The following is a 27,476-nucleotide window of genomic DNA, read 5'->3' on the forward strand; positions in this document are numbered from 1 at the left end:
AGGAAAGGAGATATGTCTCACTGTCTCATTTCCACATTTGTTGTTTGTTCCATCTATGGTGGCCATCACCAAGGTTTAGTTTGTGAGGGAACAAGCTCCAAGACCAGCCTGTTAATGTGCCAGAAGTTCCTTATTTCCTGGTAAAGTGGTAAATAGAAAACATAATTCATGCAGGAGGTGCTGTGTGCCCTCTTTGCCGCTGTGACTCCATGGTCCCACTCTGTTGCAGGATACTCCTGCTTGGCTGCCTCGATCAGGAGAAAGAGAATTTTATTTTTTTTCCCAATGGAACTAATAAAAAATTCCATAATGTGCTTTGCACTTGAATTGAAAATATTCTGTAATATATCAGTTTTAAAATCCACCTGTGCCAAGCTTAGTTCATCAGATGGATTTGTGTTCCCTCCTGCAGACACACACACATGAGTTTCCCTCCAAATTTCAGTTTAAGAACATCCTATAGCTAATTTTCTGGGAGCAACAAACAGGTACATTTCACACATAGGCTTGCAGGTACAGGATTCCTGTAGTTTTCCCTAAGATAAAGATTAAAAAAAAGAAAGTCCAAACATGTGTCTGATATTTAATAATTTGGATTGTGCAGTTATTTTGAACATCAGAGCAATAGCTTCAAGTATTTCTGCTGAACTCCATTGGATTAATATCTCTGCATATTTTAGGAAAGTAAAAGATATCCAATTATTATCCAAATTAGGATTTGGATAAAATGGTTCCAGCAGTTTGTGGTCAGCTTTTTACATGCCTGATGGTTCTGAGTGTTTCCAACCTTTTCAGCATTGATTAATTCCACACAGCCCCCCTTACAGTGGGTTGTACTATGATCTTGAATTTAATGACAGTAGAAGGTGCTAAGCAGATGTTCTACTATGAAGAATAGAATCCAAAATTATATACTAAAGTATTGAATATGCTGGTTTGAATTCACTATGGATGACAAACAATAAGTTGTGCAGAAACCTAAATATATGATTATTGGATTTTTTAAAATAAGCTTTTTTTTAAGCATCAAGAGATATTTATTTTTTTTGTCTTGTAATCCATAAGCCTTTTTTCAAACCTTTTAAATATCCACCACCACTGTTAAAATTTTGGGCAGTGTTTTTTGGGGTTTTTTTTTGGTCACATGGCCAGGCCTTCTTTCTGTTGGTGGAAATTTTCTTTCAGTTCAGTAGTGAGACAGGCATTTGCTAACACAGGAAAACCTGAGATTTGTCTTGTCCTTTCTCCCCTTTTCTATTCCATTGTTAGTAGAACATAAAAACATGTTTTAGCTATTTGTAATGTGTGGAAGAAATGCTCTTTCCTTTTTACAACATAGTGGTTACACAATTGTAGGATACTTAAAAAGGAAAAATTTTACTTCATGTCAGTTGGTGTGGAAATGTTACATAATGTTGCTCTATTTTGGCCACTTCTATGTCATTTTAATTATCAGCCACTACAACGAGCTAAGTGGAAAGGGGGATTCAAAATGATGAGAGTACTGGAAAAAGTTGTTTGGTTTTCTTTTTATTCTTGCCATTTAATTAAATATTCTCAGAAAGGAGCAGGGAAATTAGTGAGATGGTTTTGCATCAGTGTGTCAAAGCAGTTTTGCTCTTACACAATACATGCGTTGCTTTTTATTCTGTGTATCTTAAAAAGAAACAAGAGTGACAGTATTTTTAAAGTACATTAACTAGGCATTAAGACAAGAGTGATTTGCAGTGAAAGAAAGGGGAGTGATGTGGTTTTTTTGTCTTTCATGGTGATTAAGCACATTTCCTTGTGAGGGAGGGAAAAAGATGACAGCAAGTTCTGGAGGGTTTGGGGTTTTTTTGTCTGTATCAACTATAAAATATTTAGGTCTATTTTTAAGGACAGCAGAAATCTGTTTAAAGAGACAATTTTGAGTAATACATACACAGATTTGCAACCACTCTGTTGACAAAATGTTATGTAAACAGAATACAGTGAATACACTCTGCAAAGCAAACCAGTATTTCTGTAGGTTTCTGGTTTTCTCTGTGTATCAGGGGATGTATTATTATTATTATTATTATCTGGGGAGTTTATCACAGGTGGTATGGTATCTCCAGTTTTCTTTTAACATCATGAGAATGTGATTTTTTTTTTAAATGTGTTTTTAAAGAATTCTTTTTAACTATCAGCAATGCTAAGACAAAATAGAAAAAAAAAATTTAGATCCTTTCTGAGTACTCTCACTAGCTTGTTTCTCTTCAAGGTGATGCTCGCTGCCTTTCAATTCTGTATTTTCTGTAAATGTGCATAAACCTTTCACAGGCACAGACATTTTTCCTCACCCATATCTCCAATCACTACCTAGTTCTAAGCATCCCCTGTCCATTTGTGGCCATGAATCCTGAAATGCAAGCTGCCACACAATGCTGTTGTGGTTCATCATCTCGTGCTCCATTGCCTACAAAGCTGCTTTGAAAGGCCTTTCTTGTGGCTGTTGTTAAAATCCCTGGTTGCAGAATTTCAAAGTTATTTTTATTTTTTTTTTTTTACAGAAGAGAAGCAAATGTTTTTCTCTTCCTCTGTATTTCTACCAGTGGCTAGTGAAGCAAAGCACTTCAAAACTAGCATATGTTCCATATTCCAATTCTAGTGGATAATTCATGGAGAAGTGAATAAAGACATAGCAGGAAACTGCTTGTTACTAATTCTACTCTGTAGGCACCTGCTCCAGGTTCTGCTCCTCTTGGGTAACTTTTTTCTGTGCCAGTTACTTTTTTTGTTTTTCCTTGCTGATATTCGAAGGTCTGAAGTTATGGTCTTCTCTTTGGCATTAATAAAATCCATTCTTACTTCTATTTTAAACACCTTGGAGTGTTCAGCACCAGTTTTGTTAGAGGAAGAGGTCCCTGTTTGACTTAATATGCAGAAAAACCTTTATGTGACTTTGGTGAGCAGTTGGGGGAGTGCTTTCCCAAAACTTCTTGTTCATAACTGCTTGCAGAACAGCACCAGTTTTTCTGGGTCAATATTCTGACTGTATCCACTTCCAGCAAGAAATAACAGCTAGAATGAGTTTTTTTGTTCAAAGAGAAAATTTAGGAAGGCAAAAAAATATGTCAGTGACTTTGTGAGGTGTAGCAGGTTGGCCGCATTTTCTAGCAGAGGTTCAATGGGATGTGTAGGCTTAATTGAAGGCTGTTTTTTTTGAAGAGTCTGTCTTAAAAATGGACATGGGGACAGCACTGTAAGCTGCTGTACTGAAGATTTAATTAAATAGCTGCTGCTTAGCAAAATTGTGTTGATGAGCAGTGGTGGTGTGAGTTCGGTACCCAGAGCCTTCCTGTTGTAGGTGCTGCACAGCTCCTTGCAGCTTCAGTCTTTGGTTAGATAAAAGCCAGAAAAACCACAGATAACCTGGTTTTTCAGGGAAATAGAAACAGATCATTGTGACTGACTGCAGGATAACCAGTGGGAACTAACAGCTGTTGAACATTACCAGCAAAGGCAGGGGGAAGCTGGGTGCAAGTTCAAAGCACAAATAACATAAATGTCTATGACATGTCAGTTTATACATCTTTGGTTTTGTCATGCTCAATACAAGATCAAGTGCTGACAAAGGACAGTGCAGAATGTGCACTGGGAATGGATAAATGTAAGAATGCCTCTTTCACAGGAATGCATTACACTAACTATTCACTTCAGGAATTGAGTGACAAAACCATCTTATTTGACCAAATGCATGCTATTCTGTCTTTTATGCTCTAATTTATTCCCATCAGGTGCTGTGAAGTCCTGCTTGGAGTGTCTATTTTCAGCATAAAACTGTTTGTCAAATTTCTATTAAGCTTAAGGTGAAAAATTAATGAGCCATTCACTTCAGATATTTCAAAACTAATACTGCTGTATTATTAATGCAGCAGAAAGTCAAAGACGTGGGTACATTCAATTATTGCTTGGTGTTCAGTCAGACTACTTTTTTCTGTCTGTATTTTTGGGGGAACATCATTAAAACAGTGTTTTAGGTCATAGAAGGAATTATTTTGATGAATTCTGTCAGTAAGCTTTTTAGACAGTTTTAGTTAACTTTTTGTTTTATCTGATCCTGACAGAAGGTGCCTTGAATAAACACATATTGATGTACAGTGTTCTAGCCAATCTTCCTTTGAATCTGGAATTTAAACAAAAATGAACAGAAAGTTGATTCATATAGCACAAAACTTCTTAGAGAAATGCAAATAAAAGACTATTCACATAATACTGAGGAAGCTGTGGGTGAACAATAATTTTGGGCTTGAGAAGTATGACATTGTGACTAACTCTCTGATTTTTCAGTCTTCAAAAAAGTCACTGAAATGATAATAAAATTGTACTTTTGCTCAGAACTGAGTGGGGTATGGTGCACAAGTATTACTATTAAATTCAGAAATGCCAGAGCATGTTGTCAGTACCAGTAGGTGAAGTGATGGAGCACTGTGAAATGCTGGTTTGGGGGAGTGTGTCCCAGACTGAGCAGTGTGGAAACTGGTGCTCAAGGTTTATGCTTGCATTGAAGAGGAAGACATAAACCACAGTCACTGCAGAAGTAGAAATTCAGGCCTTGCTTTCTGTGCAGAAACTTTCTAAAGATTGCCTCATTTTTGTGCTCCTAAAATTAACTTAATAATTGATTAGTGTATTTTCCTCCTCACTTTACAGTAAGTTCTCCAGGGACCTTCTGAAATTAATAGTAGTTCTGGGCCTGGCACAGTTACATTGTTAGACTTGCAGAGAAGAAGGAATTCTGCTTCTTGGAGGAGTTTCATGCTATAAAACTAAATTTCATTACCAGCAAAATGTCAAATTTAAATTATCCTTGAAGCATTTGTTGTTCCCACAGATGCTGAAGGCCTTGGCATCCAGCAGAGAAAGTGCCAGCAAGAATCCCCAAGTTCTTTCAATGTGTTGGTTTCTTTCTGAAGTTACACTGCACTGTTTCACTGTCACTACAGCATCAAGCCCATGAGTATTTAAAACCTGAATGATTAGGCTTTCAGCAGCAGCTCTGGAAATCTCCGGGTTTTTAAATGTACATTGGAGAGGTTGGTCTTGGATGGTTCACTTTTGAAGTCTGGTCATGATGCACATTGCTTTCCTCAGCCTCCTTAACAAGTGACAATTAATAAATGCCTGTCAGAGGGAAAGGAACTCTTTGTTTTTTTCTTTTCCAAGCATTTTTAAATATGAATTCCAATAGTGTTTTGTTCCCTGTTAGTAGTTTGTCAGGTTTAGTTACTAGAGAATTTTATGGAATTTTTTGGAATTTATGGAATTTATGACATACTGGAAAAGATGTCAGGAGGTCATCTAATGTAGCACCTTCCCTCAGGGAGGGTATCAGCCATATCTGCATCATTCCTGACAGATGTTTGATTACACTCTTCTCTAAAAAGATTTCAGTTTAAGACATTTTATCACCTGCCTAGGCAAGTCTTTATCTATTCCTCCTATTAGAAAGTTTTTCTTCCAGATAAATCTGCCCAGATAACTTAAATCTGCCTTTCTAGAGATCCTTTTTCCTTTTTCTCACATCCTTCAAACTCCATCTTCTATTGTGAAATGATTAATTTTTAAATATGGAGGGGTTTCTCCTGTAAGTTGTTCTTGAAAGTGTATCTTTCACAGGTTATTCAGGTATGAAGCTCAAGTTGGGAGTAACTGGAGAAAGGAGACATTTTTCTCATCTGAAATGTTTTGTGCTTCATTGCCCCTGTAATACAGTCTGCAGATTGACAAACACTGGAAAGAAAATAATGTCTCAATTGCACATCTCTGATGGACTTTTTGGGATTCTTTTTGAGTGCAGAAGCAGACTCTCAAAGCTTGACCAAACTGATTTTGCCATCACTTTCCTGAAGTGACAACTTTAAGAGATTTTGAACCCAGACCAATTTTGATGAGGTAAAGCTTTTTTTTTTAATTATATTTGAACCAGCTTTACCTTTCCACCTAAAAATTTGTCTGGTTCTTTCAAACTGAACACTGATCACCTTGCCACCGCGTATTAAAGGTGAACAACACTTTTTGTTTTTCCATAATTAAATGATACAGCTTTGGTTAATTTTTACATTAGGATTAAAGGTGTACTATAAAAAATTTAATGGGCTTCTAGAACAAAAAAAAAAAATTGATAATGTGTCTAGATTTCTTTCTTTTATTAAACTGTGGTTCAGTAGCAACAGTCCTGATAGTAGTTTAATCAAAATTTATTTGAAACATGCTGCTGATTGCTGATAGCTTCCTCCCTTTTTGCCTGCAGTCCCACAGAATTTAAAGGATGCTTTTGGGTAGTAAAGAACTCGATGTTGACAGGAAATACAGTGTTTGTTTCACAGAGGTCCCGGGGAGAGGCCTTGTGTTCTGAATCTCTGGTTGGAGCTTGGACATGATTCAGCAGGGGCAGGTACATTGTGAGCCTGTTGCAGGTTGTTCTAGAGCTGTGTCCTGCCCCAGGCTATCAACCTCCCCTCCTTTTCTGTGCTGGGCTTTTCATCTGCCAGAAGTGTTCCCGCTTTCCATGGGAAGAGATGATCCCCATATTAGGCCAGCTGAAAGAGCTGAGAAAAACAGCTGTTTTTATTCCTGAGTGCTCCAGAGCATGTCTGTGTGCCAAGTTAGGTTTTTCTTTTTCCCCACACTTCTGTCATTTGCTCTCCCAAAATATCTCATTATCTCATCAGAAACCTTTCCATGATCAAGTGCTAGACAGGCATGTGTATGCAAACTCACTTTTTTTCAGTCAAAGGGAGGTTTTAATATTTGCATTAAACTGCAGATATTATGCTATGTCTGCTTAAGATTGTTCAGATTTAAATGAAGTATTCTGATGCTTTCTGATCATACCTTTCTCCACTCAATGTTTCTGTTTACTCTCTTATTTCAGACCTCCTTCAGCTGTTCAGTTTTCACTTGAATTTGAAAGTTATTGCTTTTCAAAGTTTCCATTTTTCATTGATTCCTTTAACTACACACCAATTTAATTTGTAGTGTTTAATTCACAGTCTAATATCTGCTCAAACTCATTTAACAGTTTCTTGTGGAACTATTGCCCAGATACCATAATATGTACATGTAATTTTATAGTAGATGTTCTTGAAGAAGCTATTTTTTTTTCAGTATTATAAGCACAAAACAACAGCTGCTTATCTAAATCAGTTGTTTTAAGTTGTGTGGTAGAGATTTGCATTTTTGTGTTCGGTTTATGAAGGAGAGAAATCTAATTTTCATTTACTAAATTGCTCTTCCCTTTCTGTCATTTAAGATGGAAGCTACAGGCAGAATCGACTGAACCTCACAGCGCTGTTGGTACAACCAATTTCTGCACTGCTTGCCAGAAAACTTGTTTCCCTACCTGAGGACACTGCCCAAAAAGACAGGTGTACACCCCTCCAACTGCCAGCTGCAGGTAATGCTGTTCAGATACACTTCACCTATGGGATGTTCCTCTCAGGCTCCAAATCCACTCTCTACGACTTCACAGCTAAGAGGTTTAGCTGGTTATGGGTGTGTTTTGCTTAGATGCTTTCTAGAAGAGGCTAAGAACAGTCTAAAAATTATGCTCCTAAAATCTGATAGATGGAAGTTGTGGTTTAAAAAAAAATAGTAGAAGGCATTGAGCACTAATTCTTAATATGGACTTGGAGCCTCCTCTGTGTAAGTGCCATCACTAGGGAGGTTTGTTAGTGCTGCAGTATGGTTTGTTAGGCCTTGTTGTACTCTTAGTAATATTATTTTAACATTAAGATATCACTAACTTTATTATTCTATGTGGTTTTTTTCTGTTTCTTGAATAATAACACTTAAATTCTAAATATGTCTCTGTGTTCCTTAATTTATATATGCTGTAGAATAAACAGTGTATTGTTACCTGAACCCTCAGGCAGCTTTTTCTCCCAATTTTCACCAGGAAAAAAGGCATCATGATAAGAACAAAATACCTTGAGTAGAGCCAGATGAATGTATTAATAGTATCTCCCTAGAAATAATGCCATTAGCAAAGTCACAGAGTATTGCTTGAAAAAACTTATTGCTGGTACAGGAAGGGAAAAAAAAGTAAGAGTACAGTCTTCCAGCACAGTTTTTCACCAAAAGAACATCTTCCAGAGAACATTCTAGATGACGTGCACGTTTAAACAGTAATTCTTCAGTAAATGGTCTTCAGTTTTGTTTTGTACCTGTCCATCTTTCACCAGAAAAAAAATGGTTTATTTCATTATAATGCCCATTTAAATGAATTGATTTGAAACTGTGGTCTTGGAAAGGAGGAGGCAAATTAATTTAGCCACTGTGTCCTGTGCTATACACAGTGATGATAACAGCAAAAACAAATTTTAAGGGCAACCAATGTAGTATCATGTGCTGTATCCCTTGTTTATTGCTCTTGGAACGTTATTGTGGAATAGGAGTACAATACAACAAGTCATAAAAAAGGTTGATTAATTTTATGACTTGTGTTAGCATAGACTAGTTATACATACTAAAAAGGAAGGCAGAAGACCTCATGTTCATGGCTTAAGCTTTTGTGGTTAGGCAGGACAATTGTTCTCCATGCATGCCTAACTAGATTTTTTTAAAAATAAACTTTTAATTTTAAAAATTATTGTCCCCACAACCAGTAGAAAAGGGGAAAAGGCCATTTTGGAAGGAACAAGTGCTTAGCCATTCCAGGTAGGCTGCATGAAGCTTGTTAGTATTGAAGGAATTTTCAACAGCTGAAGTGCCTGGAGCAAAGCCTGAATCTGGGCTGGAAAATGACACTCATTTTAGAAAGATAAAAGGCTGCACTATGTCTGTTTCTCAAAAAGCTTTTTCTGGAGGCTGCAGGACAGAATCACCCTAAAGGGAAGCTTATTCTACTTTTTCTGTGACAGGTGTGGCATGTCTGTTTTATTTCTGTGAGAAGACAGGAATTCTGTGAGAGGAGAATTTCTGGAAAGAAAGAATATTCCAAGCCAGCAGTCTAGTGAGAACCAGTCCATGTCTGGTTTACTCTGGGTGAACACAACAGCTTGTGTGTGATTTCATGTAAAGCTTCTGAACCACAGTAATCCGTGGAGGATTTTTTTTAGTCTTAATTTATTGAGAAAATAGGGACTATAAAAAGAAGCCTTGTATAATTCTGTAATGTATTATAATAATTTTTCCTTGAAGTGGTGGTGAAGCTGTTGATGTTCTGGAGCACAGAGTGTGCTGTTGTTCAGTAGCATCCTTAATAGAAGAGATAAAAGCCTGGTCTCATGATAAGAAATGGTGTATAACTATTTAATACTAGTAATAGCTGAAGAGATTATGCTGAGGACAGCAATGCATTAGGGAAGAGCAAAGGTTGAATTTGCAGTCTTTCTGTTGATTTGAAGAAGCTTAAAAGAGAGAGATTTCACTTCTGACGTAGGACTCATCACTTATCTGTCAAAAGAGGTGAACGAGCAATTCAGATGATTGGTTGGCTTGAAATTTGTTAGGATAAAATGATCATCATTCTCTCATCATTATGCTTCAAAAAGCTGAACAGCAGATTCATCAGTAATGATTAAACATTTATATATAGTTTTCCCTCACTGCTGCTTTTTTCCCTTAGCCACGCAGTTTTCAAGAGACAAAATGTGACAGAGGGAGTGGGAGGATGGAGGCAAACATCCTACACAGATTGAGTGCTCAGGACCTATAAAGCAAATAGTGGGAATTGAAGTCAGCTGTTAATTTGAAGTCAGTAATTAGATTTGCTTTTTGTTTGGTATGGTACATTATTGTTAATCATCATTAATCTGAAATTCTGTGCTCCCATGAACTTTTTCCCAAAGATAGGCAATTAGATGGAATTTCAGAGTGAACTTCTATAGACAAACTGTAAACTTTAGAAGCTTCCCTTTTTTTTTTACAAAATCTCACTAGGATATTTGCTAGAACATTGTGAAAGTTGTTGTAAAACTAAAGCACTCCTATTAACATAAATGAAGGAAGTCTTGCTGTGTACAGTGAACTGCCTTTGTTGTTGTTAAGTTTCCCACTATTTGGGAGATTGCAGTAATGTACAAATTACCCTTTTTCAATTAAACTCTTGAGTATTTAATGTAAATGTATCTAATGGCAATTAATTTACAAAGTGTTTTTTGACACTAATGATGATCTACTTTGGTTTGAATGGAACTCCTGGAAGCCTGCTATTTAAACAGTGTGTAATTTTTCCCTTTGGTTTTAAGCGTCAGTTTTCATACTCAACCTGATTAATGTCTGAGAAGAGATAAGGTGAGAAAGATCCAGGATTTCAGTAGTGATTAGTCTCCAGGTGTCTGGGGCATCCTCCTGTTCTGTGGCTCATCTACTCTTCCATTCTTCTCCACATTTATGTTGCTGGTCACTCTTGGAGATGAGGGCTGGATGGTCACTTGGTGTGACCTAGTATGGCAGCTCAGTTGGTAGGAAGTGTAGATGCAAGTGATCTCCCTTAAACATCCCACTTCTTACCACCTCTTAATGCCTTTTCCTGTGCAGTAGGTGTAATTTTTTTTATACTTCCAAAATTATAAAGCCAAGGCATGAGTAGTTTTAGCAACTTGAATGATATCACACACTGTGAATAATGGAGCCAAGTGTACAAAGACTCCCAGCATTCTGCTGCAGACAGTAAAATTACTCAGATCAAAATGCTTTTCTAGTAGAATCTTTTGATCTTTCGTAACCTTTTCTTAGTCTGCAAAATACAGTCACTGATCAATAGTGAATCATCACAGTGACTGCAGTGCAGAGCTCCGTTGTAGGCAGCAAACAAATCTACCTCCTCTGACAAAATGGGTGAGTGGAACAGATAACCAGAACTGACTGTTACTGGAAAGGTTTGTAGCACAACACAATGAATTTTTATGAGACTTTGAGCATCTATTTTATGTAGTTCCACTTGTCATATGTTCATTATACTGAGTTTATAGTCAACTCTGATCATGTGAAATTTGAATCATTAATTATACGAAAGGAATAATTGGAAGGGTCTGTTACTTTATATGATTCTCCTCCAAGATAAATAAGTTCTTTGCCAAGTGCTGCACTACTGCAAATCAAGCCTGTCTTCTTTTCAGTCAGAGGAAGGGCATGGAGTGATAAAGTGAATATCTCCTCCTGTTAAACTACAGTCTTGTGATAATAATATATGTGTTTCTCCTTCATAGTTTGCTACCTGTCAGAGAAAATAAAGACTCCCATATTTAATAAACTGTGGCTGGGCCATCTCACACTGTAATATCAATATACAAACAATACCATAATTTCTGGGTATTTGGACTATGCTAAACATGAATCCAAGGAAGCAAATACAGAAAGATGCCAGCAGATTGTGTGGCAGTGCCTGTTACTGTGTCTACCAAATCTGGAGTCCTTGTACATAACAGTAGAAATATAACAAAGTTCTGCAGATGTCTCTTACTGGCATTGGAAAGAAGAACAAGTTAAATAGGGAGCTCTGATCTAATTCAGACATCCTGTATATGAAAACTTACAGGCTTTTATACCAATACTCTCAGATTTTCTTTTCATGATCAGTTTAAATTCTGTTCCTTTTTAAACAGAAGTTCATGAGAAGAATTAAGCATGAACAGTGTGAAGCATTTTTTATATATCTTCCCTCTACTCCCAACTGAAGCCTCGAGAGTTTTTGTACCAGAATTGTAAATGATCAAGATATATTTTCAGAATTCTGTTCTGCACCAGTGTTTTCCTGTGTGATGCTTTGCTTTTGATTACTATAAAGCAGGAAAAGAATGAAAATAGTGTGAGGTTATGAAATTCAACTCTACCATCTGAAGCATTTTCAACTCCCTTTGATGTTGACTGTGACACATTTATTCTGTATCACATTAGGCCATCCTAGTTTAGAGCCTCCTTAAAGGACTTTATTCTAGGCATGTCTTATTTCAAAAACTCTTCATCTGAAGAGTTTTATTTCTGGATTCCTCACTCTAGGTCAAAAAAGATGATGATCAAATACCAAGGAGTTTATTAATTAAGCTCTTCATACTAAGATTAGACTTGGAGACTCAAGATCTACGAATATTTGTTCAAAAAGGAGAATATGTTGTCTGTAGGCAACATAGTTGATTAATCAAATATAAATCTATTAGGGAAAAATATTAGAGATACCAGATTTAGATAGTGTATTGTTTATACACAAAAAAAAGTGAAGGCTTTTCATCAAAAGGACGTCTGGCTAGGAGTTCTGACACATTCCTGTACAAATAGTTTTATATCTCAACAATACTGTACATTGCATAGATTCAGTATTGATTTTTGCATATGTAATTTTATAGTATCACACAATATTTTTCTGAGATTATATACATTATTAAGTAGATACTATTTTATATTTATTCACTTTTGTGTGTATACCATGTTGCATGCAGTGTTGTTTGTAAGTACTGATGTAACATAAATGCATGTGATAATTATATTTCTTCACTTAAAGTTCTGTGTTTGAACTTGAAAACTGACATAAAATACATAGTAAATAAGGTTTTGCACTCAAATTGACATGATGATCTGTCAAGTGCAGTTTTATGCTGATTACTTCATCTCAGTGTCCCCTAAGTCATGTGAGCATGGATGTTTGATGATGTTTGAAATCTCTAGTTCAGTTGGGATTTCAGACAGGTTCACATTTATTCAGGTGTTGATTTCAACAGGAACTATCTCAAAAACTGCATTACTTGAGTTATTTAATGTACTTTATTTCAGCAGTCTACTGAAATAGCTTTTTTTATGATCCAGGTTTGATTCTGTTGAAATCCTTGAATTCAGTTAATACTTGATTTTTCTATACTTCAGTTAAATGTGCATGTAGAGAAGTTTTTTCAATTATTAGCAAAAATCTTGTCAAATGAATTCCATTTTCAAACCTGAGTTCCTAAAGATTCTTTTTAAAATCCAATACTCAAATGCTCAGAAAACTGTCTGATGATAGGGAATTTAACCAACATGTTTGAAAATGAGACTCAAGCTTATACTCCTCTATGCATGAGCCTGGGTTGAAGTTAAAAGCAAAAAAAAAAAAAAAAAAGAGAAACAAGCCTAACTCATGTTCTTTTAGCATAACTACTGTAAATAGGTTTTTCACATCTTAAATACTAAAATTTTCCATTAAATGAGAGGAAAAATAGCCATGGATTTCTAAAAATATCTGTGTAAATGTCAGAGGAGAAGGTAGTCATTTGGCATGAGACAATTTAAAAGTTCCAGGTCAGGCAAGAAATAAATTAAAAAAACCCAGTAGAGATGTTTGTGCTCTTCTATCCCAGAAGTAGCTTTTAGCTTACATAAAAACAGTGTATCCTGAATATTGTTGAGGTAAAGTCTCCTCATAGCTTTCCAGAGAGTATAGCAAAAAAAAAAAAAAAATAAAAAAAGAAAGAAAAAAGGAAAAAGTTGTCAAGATCCTTAAAATACAGCGTTAGGACAAGAGGTTTGCTGTCAGAACTGTTTAGAGGGGATTAAATTTTGCTTCTGCTGTATACTCCAAAGAGCAGTTTCAGCCTTTTCATCTGGTGTTCTTAAGCCTTTAAGCCCAAGTCACTTAAAGCTGACTACTGTGTTACGTGACTGTTAACTCGAGTATCTGACTTGAGAATATGAGTATTGCCAGAAGTTAATTTTCTGTGTCTTTATTGTCAGTTAGAGACTGGATAGCTGATGTTGATTAAGGAAAAACAGTGAAGTCGGTTGTCTTCAAAAGGATTTATCTTCTTTTTGTCTGAGAAGGGGCCTAAAGGAACAAACATCTAAAGCGTTGTAGGAAAAGGAAAGGAAATCAGTTTTGACTTTAAAATGTTTTTTTTTTTTTTTTTTTATTAAAAAGGGAGTAAGTTAGCTATAGAGTGGTTGTAGGTCAGGAACAGCAGCAAGAAGTAACTTGCATAGTTTGAGTTAAATTTAAGCTGCTTGATTTGGGAATCCTTTGGACTATTTTTATTTTTTTTTTTTAATTCTAAAATAATATCTGTGGATTTATTGAACAAACAATTCATTTACATGGCATTAATAATAATTCAAAAATACAGTAACTTACATCATAAGAGCAAACTTAATTATGTGACAAATCAAAATATTAACCTGCTGTGACTGATTGTTGCAAAGTCATGTGCCAGGGCTTATTTTTAATTAACTGCTTGGTTTGCATTTTCCTTACTGGTTTGTTCAAGTAAAACCAGAATTGTCATAGAGAAGACACATCTGTTGATAACTGAAGAGGTTTTGTCTGAATAAAAAATAGAATAACTATTGTTAATTCACTTTTTAAACAAACACTAGCGGTTCACTTGCTTTTTTATAAATATCAATGAAGACTAGTGAATTAAAATATATTGTATTTTCTTTTAAGAACATTTTGCAGTAAATTTACCGTATGAACCAGCAAATGAGCCCTGAAGAACAGTAACTATGTGTTGTTTTTGTTTCATGTGTTGCTGTAAACTCCCCACTCACATATTCTGTGCTTCTCAGGAAACAAAGCCTGGGGAGAAACTGTTAGAAATAGATCCATGGGAGGATAATGGCCTGGGACATAGAGAACAGAATGACCTGTGGAATATTTTAATTGGGGTCTGTGGCACTTGGGATATTCCATGGGAGGAATTCTGTCCCAGAGATGCTTCAAGCACAGTTCTGCCACAGGGGTGGAGCATTCATGGATGGAGGAGAATCCCCGTGCAGGTCTGGGGTCAGCCACTGCTGATTGTCACACTGCTGCTGCTTTTGAGTTCAAGCCGTTTAAGACATTTTCGTTTCTCTTGGATAGAAGTTATGACCTTTCAGGTGAGCTGGATGCTCACACAGTCTGTTTTCACGGGAATGAAACAATTGGAAGGTGTCAGCAGCTCCCTATGGCTGGTTGGTTGGTTTCCACTGTCCCAAACTGCAGGAACTTGTGTGGTTACTGTGGCCCACCTTCTTTTAACTCAGATATTTGCTCTACTCTGGCTTTATTCTGTGCTACAGTCTCAAATGGCATGGCAGTACTGGCAAGTTCCTTATATTTTAGCAGCTTTTGAGATAGTTCTGCCTTTGTATTTGCACCATTTCCCCATCTGATGCCAGCTAAGCCAAAAACCCTGGCTTCTGTTGGCCAGGGTTCACATGAGCATCACCCAAGGCTGTGCTGTCAATGCTGTGGGGAGGTCTGACTGCTCCCATCTGATTTAACACAGGGGCTTTTCTCCAGGAGAAAATGTAATATAAACCAGGTATAATTTTGTGAATGTTATTGATAGATTGACCTAGGTGAAGGATCAAGTGAGAAAAACCTATGAAGTTTAAGGAAAATTTTGTTATCGCACAGTTATGTAAATCCTAATCTTATAAATTTTCTTTTTCAGTTGTATTCTGGCAGCATTTATTGAGTGAATTCAATGATCTTTTAACTCAAGGAGTAGAGATCTCTTTTGAGATTCCATCTTTGAATCATGCTGCTAAAATAGGTCTAAGAAAATAATGTCATATTTCATGTTTAATCTGTGGTTCCTATTCAAAACCTGTGGTGGTTTTTAAACCTCATTTTAAATTCTTTTTTTTACATGTATGTGGCATTTATGTCTTCAGCCTGTACATTTCTTGTCTGGGTAAATAAGTTCAATGTTTTCATTTTTTTTTTCATTTTTTAACAGTCAAAAAAACAATCATTCTGAACATTCAGTCTGTCACAACTTACAAGACAATTTCTAATGTCATTGGATATCTGAAAGGAGCTGTGTTTCCTGGTAAGTATCCCTTTGTCATTTGCACTGATTATTTGTTTCACGATGGGTGGGAGTCATAGCTGGGATCAAGCTCCTATTTTGACAGATAATTCACTAATACAGAGGAGAGAAAAAGACTTTTTTGTACTCATTTTGTGATTTATGACAAGACAGAATATGTGAGGTTTAAACAGAGAATGATCTGAAGGGGATATTGTAGTTACAAAAAGCATATTTTTACACGAGCAGCAGGTGTTGCACATGGACCACAGAGAGTATCAGTAGTTTGTACCAAGTAACTGTTTAATGGTTTTAATTTTAATATGGTTTTAACACTTGCTGCAGCCTTATTTTGTGTCTCAATAGTGCCTTAAGCTAGTTTTGTGCAATTCTATGAATAATAACTACTGTTCTCTATTTCTGGTGATTGAACAATAGAACTCTAAATGCAACTGGGACAGAAAGCACAACCTCCCTCTGTCCTTTAATGAGGTACATAAATAATGTTATCATCAGGATATAAGATCATTTGGAGATTATTTTGTTAGTTAGTGAATTTACCTAAAAGGTGAAGGGTTTCTGCAACATGAATCAATGCTGTTGCTGGTTACTTAAGTAGTGCAAACAATTCCTAGTGTGCAGATCATAATCAAAACATTATCATGCTTGCTTTAATATTCTTTCATTAGGTTGTGAAGAAAGGATGGAAATTTATTTACAGTCCCTTAGGAGGTGGGCCAGTCATTTCATATTTTAAGTAATGGAATGAAGAAGGTGGAGAAAATTTTATTCCTGTTGGTGAAATAATGACTCAGTTTTGTGAATGCAGAACTGTGTACTTCTCACCAGACTTTTGGTTTGTTTAAAGCAACAGAGGAAACAATTAGCACAGTGAATTTAATTTCTATGAAGGATTTAATTTCCTTCATGAATTTGAAGTTATCAGTCTGCTATTATTAATGTTTTGCAAATAGCTGTCATGGTGTTGGAAAGGCAGAAACTGCCATGTTTAGACATTCTGTCTTCTGAATTGTGAAACAGAGGCAAGAAAAAGAATAAAAAGTGTGCTTCAGTTGCTGTTTAACAAGTCTTCTATCTCCTCTAAACCTCAGCCTTCCATCTTATCATTACATTTTTAATCAGAAACTACTTTTTGGAGGATTGCCAATATATGCTGAACTTTAGGTATCTAAGGATATATAAATAAGTGAAGTCAGTAGCAGTACCCGGTTTGTCCCATGGATGTCTGGCTCAACAAGAGCCATAACAACTGTCTTCTACTATTGGCACAAGTGAAATGTCTAGTGCACTGTAATATTTTGTAGACAATCAATGTTAAACCTTTTTTTCTTTCTCTGCTCTTCCTGGTTGACACTACAGTCGTTCCTCCTCAACTGCTTTGAATCTTGATATTTTCATGGCATTGATTCTCTGTCATTTTGATGGGGTTTTGCTCATTTCATACACATGAAATATTCACCTTTATGTTCACAGACGTGCAGAAAGAAGGCAAAATTTATCTTTAGTGCTTAATGAAGGACTAAATGCAGAGCATCACCATGGGTGGAATTTACTTCTTTTTTTTTAAAGATCACCAAACACACACATACAGACAAGCACATCTCTGTAATGCTAACCTTAGCTGGCATTTGATCTGAGAAGTAAGAAAGAGCATCTGAAGTGTAACTAAGATGTTAAAATCATTAGGAGTAGATGAAATGTGATAGCTGGTAGCATTTTAAAACCCAAAAAACGTAACACTGATTTTATAGCTCTATTAGAGGTAGTTGAAGATGGGATGCATAACAAGAAAAGACAGGAGAAAGAGACTCTTTTTAATGATGAATCCCTGTTGGCTAGCCCATCACTAACCTGAACACTATCCTGTCTTATCACCTTCAATAGTATCTGATGGATATTTTTTTCTCTATCTCCAGTCCTTTCTCTTTTTTTCATTTTTGCCATGTGATTCTGAGAAAGGACAGCTGCTGCCTCTGCAAGCATGACCATCCCATCTCCTCTGCTTTTCCTGTAGTCATTTGCTTTAGGGTACTGCCTCTATTTGAGGGAGAGATGTGCAAAGATGAAGAATTTCAAAGGAGGCAGCAGCTGTTATGTTTTGCCCCTGCTCATTCAGCTGGTATCTCCAGCAGAAAGCTGATGCTTCCTTCTCAATCAAAATGTCCTGCATTCTTTTAATAAGGTGTCTCTCCTCTCGCATGGTCTGTTCACAGGCTAAACAGAAATTATTATACAGGCAAGCATTGATCCTGCCTGATCCCCCTGTGTTAGTGGCACTTCCATTAATGACCTAGAGGCATGTAAGGCCATTCGTTTTGGTTCCTAATTCCTGTCATTTAATGAGTTGAAAGTCCTATGTTTTTTTCATTGTCAGTGCAACCTATAATTAAGCATATCGTGGTGCAACACACAAGTTGCAAAATTATATGATTTAGATTTCATCTTGTTACATTAAATTATTATGTAAATCTAGGTTGACACTTTTCATATCTGTTTTTAGAAAGAAATTCTCGTTTCCATACCTACACACCCCCAAAGTTGATTGAAAAGATTGTGTTACAGGTACATAAAAAATCATCTCTTTGTAAAGCATTTTGGATTCCTTATTAACATGTTCAAATATTTTGTTGAACAAGGCTGGTGAAACTCCAGTTTGATAGAGAATGCTTTTATAATCAAAGTGTTCCATTAATATTGTTCCCAGGCAGCAGTGACTGCAAAACATAGTGGGTAGATATTGTAATTTTATAAGCAAATACAAAATGTGGGCAATGTGCAGCAATCTGTTGCTGTATTGTGATCCACTGACAGCAAGTGAATGATTTCACTTGGTGAAAGAAAGAAAAAGAAAACTCTTCCACTTTTTGGAACCCAAATGACACTCAGGGATTGCTGTGGGTCTAGCATCACTGTTCCTCACTGTTGAAAATCGTTTTTCTGTTGTCTATTGGCATGCTGAAATAGGGAAAGAACACCTTCAAAAGTCTAGATCTGGGCCAGAAGGAGACTTTAAAAAATATCAGAGCAAAACTAGTAAACAATCCTTCAAAGAGGGTTGTGAATTCATCTCACACAGAAGGTCTAATATTTTAAGGCCTCATTCAGAATAACTCTGCTTGGATTTCTTCACAGGCCTCAGTCACACTAGTTAGTCATGTAATTTCATAACACATCATCAGTTCTGGAGTTTTTTTTTCCCTTGTGGGTGGTATTAGGGTTATATGTAATGCCTTGAGAGATGAAGATTTAATTTAATTTCTCTGGAAAAAAAAGTGTGTTTGTTTTTTGGGTTTTTTTTTCCATGAATAACTGTAGCATATGCTTTATTTCAGCTTGAAACTTCTTGCTCTTCATTCTATAAAATGCTTTCTTCCAGCATTAACACAGCTGTTAGGTTTGACTTACCATATCTCTGTCATTCATTATCTCTATCCCTCTGTCATGTCTCCTCTCCAAACCTGCAGTCCAGGTATTTTAATGTCTCCTTCCACATAAGGCTAAGTCCTGATCATCTCTAATCTGCTTGCCAGCTGTTCCACTGCTGTTTCTGCCATGTCTTTTTTGAGATAGGGTGGTGAGCACAGAACACAGTCTTCCAGGTGAGGGAGTACTAATACTTTGTGTATTTTCTTTGTTTCCCACTGTACTGCAACACCTTTTCTTTTTTTTTTCTTCTTTTTTTTTTTTTTTTTTGGGTTTGTTTTGTTGTTGTTTTTTTCTTTTTTTGTGCTGATGTGTATTCAGGATCTTTTCCTGCTTATTATTTTGTGTTTTTTTTCCATAACACTCTACTGTGAGCATGATTGTCTATACGACCTAGTCCTGACTGTGAAATGGTCTATATCAGATCTACAAGGAGAGCAATATGCAAACAAGGAAGGGCAAGGGCATGGGGATTAGTTTAGGAAACTGTATACATGTATTTATTTACTAGTTCACTTTAGGTAGCACTCACAGTTTTCTGTATAATTGTGTGATTGTCTTGCATGTCATCATACACTTTTTTGTTGACAGCTTTTGTGTTGCATTAATGACATTATACTTGACTAATAGAGTTCATTTTTAGGGTTGTTTGGAATTCCTTTAATCTGAATATTCAGGAAAATAAGGTGGTTTTTTTTGGTTTTTTTTTTTTTTTTCATTCCTCATTTCAGACAGGTATGTCGTCATTGGTAGCCATCACAGCGATTTGAAGGGTTATGGTGGGCACGGCTGGGCCAGCAGCACTGCTGTGATCACAGCCCTGCTCCAAGCCCTGATGCCAGAGGTGAAGAGGGGCTGGAGGCCTGACAGGACCCTGCTCTTCTGCTCATGGGGAGGAACAGCCCTGGGGAACGTCGGCTCCTACGAGTGGGCTGAGGTAAAACTGCTCTGAGAGGGCTCACTGCAGGGAGGGCTCCTTCTGCTGAAAGCTTGGATGTGACATCCCTCTGGCTGCCCTGGCTGTCTGGAGACCCTGGCAGGGGGCTCAGAGACCTTGGCACAAAGTCAAAAACACCTGTGGCTTTGATTTTAGCCTGTGGAAAAAACTGCCACCTTTGTATGAGGAATTACAAGCCACAAGGGTTTGAGTAGTGTGGTAGTTGAGTTAACACAGGGTGAAAAAGTAGAATTTTGTGACTTTTTAGAATGGGGTTCAAGGGGACAAGATGGAGGGATTTGGGTGTGTCCTCACCTTCTTCTCCTTCTTCTTGCCCTCCATGTCTTGATGTGATGGTGACACTTTTCTATTGGTTTAAGGTAGAGGCACACTGTCTATCATAAATTATAGATATTAGCACATTATTGTAAACATAGTACATGCAGTTTTTGGTATAAAATGTAAATACCACCCTGGAGGGCAGACAGAATGCCATGGACGACTTGCTAGACAGAGCTCAGCAGGGCAGAGAAAGAATGTTATAGATAACAGAAAATAAACAACCTTGAGAAGCCGACCCTGCGCATTCAGATTTCTTCTGGGAAACGAGGACTTTTACATTCTCGGGGCCACCTCGACACCACAGACCCCGAGACTTGGAAACAGTATGAAATTACCACGTGGAAATTGTGGCCCATTAACTGCTCTCTGAGGTCTGCCTGTGTTCATTCATGCACTGCACAGCAAATCCAGAGAAAACATCTATTGAGGCCATTCCTGGGATAATGAGGTGCCAGGATGTTGCCATGGCTGTGGAGGTTGCATATACAGCACCTTTGGGAGCTGCTTTCCCTCCCCTGATTCACCACAGCTTTGTAAAAGGGCATTGCCAGGGTTTGACAGAGGGAGGAAAACCTCAAAAAACGACATAGGCACAGAATGAACTTAGAGAGCTTTTTCACCTTCTTGAGGGTTTAATATTTAATAATTTTTCATCTATATGCTTAGTGTGGGGAGAAGTGAATCAAGAGAGAAAGAAGAGAACCATGCTCTGGTTTACATGAATTAAATAAACCTTGCAGTGTCTCCATGGCTAGTGCTGATTCACTTCTCACAGATTTGTGCTGAGAAATTGGATACAATCCCAAACAGACAATTCCTTGGGTTCTTACTTTCATCAGAATGGGAATCAGCTGGTTGAAAAAAAATACCTCAAAAAGTTTTGATGATCATACATGGCTAAAGTAGACTTCAGGTCATAAATTAAAGGAGTTGCTGCTCCTCTAGGCAGAGAATTTCATGGCTGCTTTTCCAACTCTAATGGTTCAATGAATTAAAACAGTAGATAAAATAAAGAGTTAATTGCTTTTTACCGTGCATAAGAAGCAGCCAACCCTCATTGAAATTTCATACTTCCAACATGATTATTCTTCAGAAACAAGAGGGGGTGAAAAAATCAAATTGAAAAGATCCAGGCTGGAAGCAAAATTTGTTTAGTTCCACTTCAAGTCAGCTTTACATCAGATGTAATTACGTTACACCCCTTCTGTTCAATATAAAGAGCCACTTCATGCAAAGAGGAACTCATTACTGAGAAGGCAAAGGGGATCCTTTTAAAAAAGAGATAATAATTGAAACAGTTTGTACATGCTATTTTTATAGTCTAAAAAATAATAAAATGAAAACACTGGGAAAGTTATGCAATTCAAATCTGAATTTGGTCTCTAAATATTTGAGTCCGTTTAACTTTTGATAATGATTGCTTTTGAAGTTTGTCTTCTGTAAGGCATAAGTTTAAAAGGCCATCATGTTGTTTCACAGTGTGTAATGTTTTCATTTTTGGCCTTACAAGTGTAGTAATTTTTAATTTGTCCCAGACCTGTTTGCATTTTCTTTAGATGATGTGTGAAATAGAATTATAACTTCTGCTATATAGAGAAACAGCACTGAGATATCCTTTGAAGTTCACGAGAGCATATTGTGAGAAGCAGTAGTTAACTAATACTTGGAGAATCACAGAGGATGGAAATGTAGGGTGCAGTTTTCCCCTAGAAGCAACCAAAAGAACAAAACCAGCCTTAATTATAATGATGCAGAGTAGTAACCATTTTTCTGCTTGTACTGTAGGATCTCAGGAGTGTTCTTCAAAGAAATGTTGTGGCCTACATCAGCCTTCATAATCCAGTCACAGGCAACTCAACTTTACGGCCCGTGGCATCCCCTTCTCTTCAGCAGCTGGCAGCAGAGGTTAGAAATAATATTTGGTTTCACTTGTGGTTAATGAGGCTACATGGTTAGCATGCTTAAGATCAGTTGACATTACACAGCAATCAGTGGTTATATTGTTTAAGAATTTTAACCTCAGAAATACACATAAACTGTTTTTGGGGGTTTTTTTACAGTAAGCAGGTTAATTTTTTTATTTCAAAAAACAATAGATTAAGAGGTTGGAAGGGATAATTTGTTTCACCTGTTTGTTAGACCAAGTCTGACCACACTTGCATGCCCTACAGCTTTTTCAAAGTAACATATTTGTTATTCTTCAGCACAGAGCACATTTTTCTCATCCTAATCAAGCCTTTCCAGACTGTTTCTCAATTCGCATTTAAACCTGTATATTTACCAGATGTAACATGACACAGAGGGGGAGTGTTACTCCTACCATAACAAATACTGTCTGAAGTGAGTATGTCAGGTTCAGTGCTCAGCCATGCCTGTGCAGCTCATCTGGAGCCAGAATATTCCATGGGTGCTCTGGTGTAAGGGCACATAGGCCTTCAACTACTGACCCCACTGCTGTTCCTGAGCTTTCTGAATTTATCAATATTTTACATGAATGGAAAATAGTGTAAGGCACGTTCTTAATTCAACCACGTTGAATTGGGATGCATAAAACGGAGTTCGATTTCGCTTTAATAAATTATGCTTTTTAGATGTTTTTTTCTCTATGTTTGCCAAATGAATACTTATTCTGATGTTTCTTTGACTTGCCTCTGAAGTTTTTGGTAAAAAACACTCCTCAGAGCTGCATCTTGGATTAAATGCAGTTTAAGACTGATCTGGCTTGGCAATTGTTCAACTAAGTTAGTAAAATGATATCAGTAAATTGCTTCTTAACAATGTCTTAACCACTTCTCCTGTTCAGTGTTTAAGTGGTAATTTCCTCATGGAAAGAATCTGATTTATTCTGTGTAAGTATTATGAAAAATGTGAAGCAACATTGTTTCAGAGGAAAAAAGCTTCCATTTGTGGAAAATAATTTATAATGTTGTATATGTGAGTCTGCAGGTGTTATGGATATGTCAATTCAAATTTTGTAATAAGTTTTAGCTATTGTATTTGCAAGAAATTGTATCCTGAAAAATTGCTAGCCTTTTGCTCACCTAGTGGTGTTGGCAGTTCTACCTCCAGTAAAACAAGTATTTGCCATTTAAGGGAGTAAGTCTATTGTTATCCTTGAGCTATTTGTTTTTTTCTCATTTTATTTCTTTGACTCTACAACACAATCCATGACAGTGATCTGAAAACTAAATTGTCTGGAGCTTTGCAGCAGTCTCTTTATTATCTATTAATCACTTTAAGACTTGATTCTTTCATCCTAATAAATGCCATATTAGCATGAGCGTTACGTTCATGCCCTCTGTTTTGAAAAGGAAGCAAACTTCTGCTTTATTTCTATGATGTTAAATAATATTTTGCAATTCTTGTAATAGCAGTTGTGTTCTGTTCAGCAGTATGAAAAGAGCCCCTCTTAGCAGCCTTTCCTTGCACCTGTTAATTAATAAAACGTGACTAGAATGTCTTCTTTTTTTTTTTTTTTAAGTCCCAGTAGACACCTTCCATCTCACTTCTGATTCTCTAATTTTGAGAGTGCATCCCTTCTGCATGTTTATCCTAAAGCCCCATTTACAAAGTAAAGGATATGCCTGTGAGCATTTTAACTCTATGGCTTTCCTTCTGTAGGATATTATTATTTGCAATTAAAATAACTGTCATGCAGCTTGTGACATTAAAAAGATTTATAGGAATTATTGCTTCCAAATGCTGGCTAGATTTCTGAATTCATATCAAATTACTGACAGTGATGGAGTAGCCCAGCACAGATCCTCATTTGTTCCCGTGGGTGCTTGCAGTTTGCCATGTGTCCAGAAGATTTTCTCTGGAAGACTGATCTGCTTATAAAGAATATTGATATTACTGCCAGTACTTGCCAGGAAGACAATGTAATTACAGATTACCTGTAAGTTATGACACTGCAAATGGGGTGAGATGTGACTTTTTGGAGCTCATCTCATCTTGAAGAAATTGTGAGTCTATTCACAGGAGATTCTTGCTACCAGGTGCAAGTTGCAAAGAGTTTAAAATTTTGAACAAGAGAAAAGGATAATTTTAATTTGTGAGAGCTCTGAATATAGGTTAAAACAGAAAAGTAGGTGAAACAGGAATTTAGAATTAATGATATCAGTCCATTTTAAAATGAAAAAATAGGTTAGCCTGTCTTGTTTAGTTAGATAGAAGTTTTCCATAATTTGTGAATACATGGAAGATCCTGAACTGTGCCTTTGGATTCAATGGTAGAATTCATAACATAATTCCATTTTAGCCTCAACAAAAGAAACTGTCATGCATTATTTTCCTTCTACTGCTCAACAGTGTTGTAACATTGTTTGGAGGTAAGGGAGACTAAAATCTTACAATTTTTTGGGTTTTGTTCAGTGCTCACTGTAGTGCTAAAGTTGTGTGTGAAAGAGAGGGAGAATGTATTCCTAGGGAAAATTAATTGATGTTAGAAAAGCGTACAGAAGATAAGTGTTAGGATTCTAGGGATAACAATGAAAAACTGTAGTTTGTCCTGTGAAAGTGAACTCAAGTAATAATCTCACTAAGTGCAGAACACTCTGTGGATGCTGCAAGGAACATAATTTAAAGAGAACTGTGGGGAAATAGCAAACTGAGATGGGCTAATGCACACAGCAATGTTTGCTTTCTGTCTTGTTTTGCTCTTTTTCCTAAAATAAAATTTTGGGCAGTTGCTAATCACAGCAGCTTCCACAATATCTTTTTTCCCTTAATTTCTGGGAAAATTAGGAAAGAAGTTTTAGCTGAGATGTCGTTTGTATGGATATTCTAAAGTCAACAATGAAAAGAAAAATCGGGAAACTTAACAATTTGTCTGCTATGTGAGGTCTGGCAATCAGAGAATAGAATAAGTGCTTGGCTAATTAACAGAGACCATGTTTCTTAAAGAATGTTTTGTATAAAGGGATTATATCTTCATATTAGTTGCAGGTTTCAAAGGGGAGCTACATAAGCAGTCTGCAAATAATAATTTTATATTCCTGTCTGTGGGATTCCGGTTGAAACACCAAATTAAATGAAGAAGCAAATTTAAATATTTGGATTAATTAAGCAAAGAAGAACTCAAACAGTTCTGAGACCTTGACATATTTAATTCAAATATTTTTTATATATCTAATTAGTGTCCACATTAACAGGAGGGAAGTACTGCCAAGTTATATTTTTGTCTACTGTTATTTTGTACAGAAAATGATGGTTAATTCGCTTGCTCAGTTGGTGAATCAGCATTTGTTGGCAGAGTGTCATTGGTAAATTGGGTTTGTTCAAGGCTGGGATTCATTCTCTGTAAATAAGTCTGTTAATGATTTTTTCTATAATGGACATGTCACAAAGAAAAAAAAAAGTTATTATGAAACAAATTCATTGCTGTTGTCTTTTAACTGATTGTGTGACCATCAGACTCCAGGTCTGCTGTTACTGCTGAGCCTAACAGAACTTGTCTCCCAAGGAAAGGAGTGATTTAAAGCTATTGATGAACGAGTTGATCATTAAAAATTACTATGCCAAGTATTGTTCCATGCTATTTATCAGTATTTGTTTCCACTAATGGAGTAAAAGGCATAAAACATCTCTACATTTAAAGGTGGTGTTATTGACAGAAAGCTCTTTTTTCTTTATGAAGTAGAGCCAAAGAAACTTCTGCATAGATGTTACTATCATTATTTCTTGATAAAAAAAAATCTTACATTAATGTCAGCATCAGTTCTCTTCTTCCAATTTCTATGTGTTTCTCATTTTTAATACTGTCAGCATTAATAGTGAATCTCCTAGTGTCATCTATCAGTAGCTGTAAATAAGAAAAAATATGATTATTTGAATTGCTTGTTCTGTGCCTCATAACAGAAGAGTATTCCTTCCCCATGAGCTTCCAGTTTTTACCTGTTATCACTTTTAGTGTTAGATTTGATTGCTGGTGTTATTTTTATATTTCTGTTGAGAACAAAAGAAAATCTCTTTGAGAATCGGAAATTTATGCTGTGATCTTCTATCTCCAGAATTCCTAACTGTGTTAGAATGATGCTTTTAATATAATTGGCAATACTACATTGCCAGCTTTATTAAATTAATTAGGATGCTGCTTCTACAATGTGAAAAGTTTCATTTAATGGAGGATTTGATTTGCAGGAGGTTTTTTTTTGTATCTTCTAACCACTTTTTCCTTTTGATAAAATGCTTCTTTGTCAGCTGTTACATATTTTTTCACTCATCTTCCAAATTGAATAATTTTAATACATAAATGCAGATTCAAACAGTGAATAATTTAGCCTACTCATATATTTTGATATTATAAAAATAATATTACTGTTAAATGTAGAGAAAAGAGTTTGTTAGCAAAACATAATGTAATAATGAACCAGCTTTCCAGCTGTGATCTTACTGGGAACAATTCCATTGTTCCTGATGACTCAAGCTTTCTGCTTCCATGTCCTTCCCTGTATTTACATAGATTTCTGATGGAGGTATAAATGATGTATATTTTCAGAAAGGTTTTCTTGGTTTTGAATGTAAATGTCTACGTCAATAGCCATTGTGGATGAAACGGAATAAATCTGAATATTTTATTAAGTTTAGGTGTAGTGTTGGAGTAGGGAAGTAATTCCTTTTCTGCTGCAAAAATGGTGTTTGGTTCAAGTTTTCTATTGTCCAGTCTAGTTAATATTGTTTCATAATGAGCTGTACCATGTAAGGGAACTGTTTTTCCCTTCCAGACACTTTAGCCAGACTACAGTATTAGAAAAAATAACTTCACTTCTGTCTAAATATTCTTTTGCTTAATTTAATCGTGATTATTTCCCTTTAGAACTGACTTTTTCATGATAATAGAAAGATATTTTCTTAGCAATAGAAAAACCTTTCATGTAGAGAGTTTAAAAGTAAACTTTTAGTTTTTACAAAAGAAGATAGATTGACAGCTCTGGATATTTTAAAGTTTCTACATAAACAGAAATCAGTGAAAAGTTTCTCTTGATGTTTCTCTCATCATTAACTATGTTGCTAAATGAAAT

The 27,476-nt window shown here is 36.2% G+C and overlaps 1 protein-coding gene across 3 annotated transcripts in view; it reads left to right on the forward strand.

Moving 5' to 3' along the window:
- Positions 1-27,476, forward strand: part of NAALADL2 (N-acetylated alpha-linked acidic dipeptidase like 2) — a 310,270-nt gene that overhangs the window by 199,190 nt on the left and 83,604 nt on the right. For all 3 annotated transcript variants that reach the window (XM_068200323.1, XM_068200322.1, XM_068200321.1), the window contains 4 exons: positions 7,280-7,423; positions 15,660-15,752; positions 19,907-20,112; positions 22,240-22,359. In XM_068200323.1, the coding sequence (XP_068056424.1) occupies positions 7,280-7,423; positions 15,660-15,752; positions 19,907-20,112; positions 22,240-22,359 (563 nt within the window). The remainder of the gene's footprint in view (positions 1-7,279; positions 7,424-15,659; positions 15,753-19,906; positions 20,113-22,239; positions 22,360-27,476) is intronic.

This window comes from Anomalospiza imberbis, chromosome 10 (assembly GCF_031753505.1).
Source record: "Anomalospiza imberbis isolate Cuckoo-Finch-1a 21T00152 chromosome 10, ASM3175350v1, whole genome shotgun sequence".
Taxonomy (NCBI): Eukaryota; Metazoa; Chordata; class Aves; order Passeriformes; family Viduidae; genus Anomalospiza; species Anomalospiza imberbis.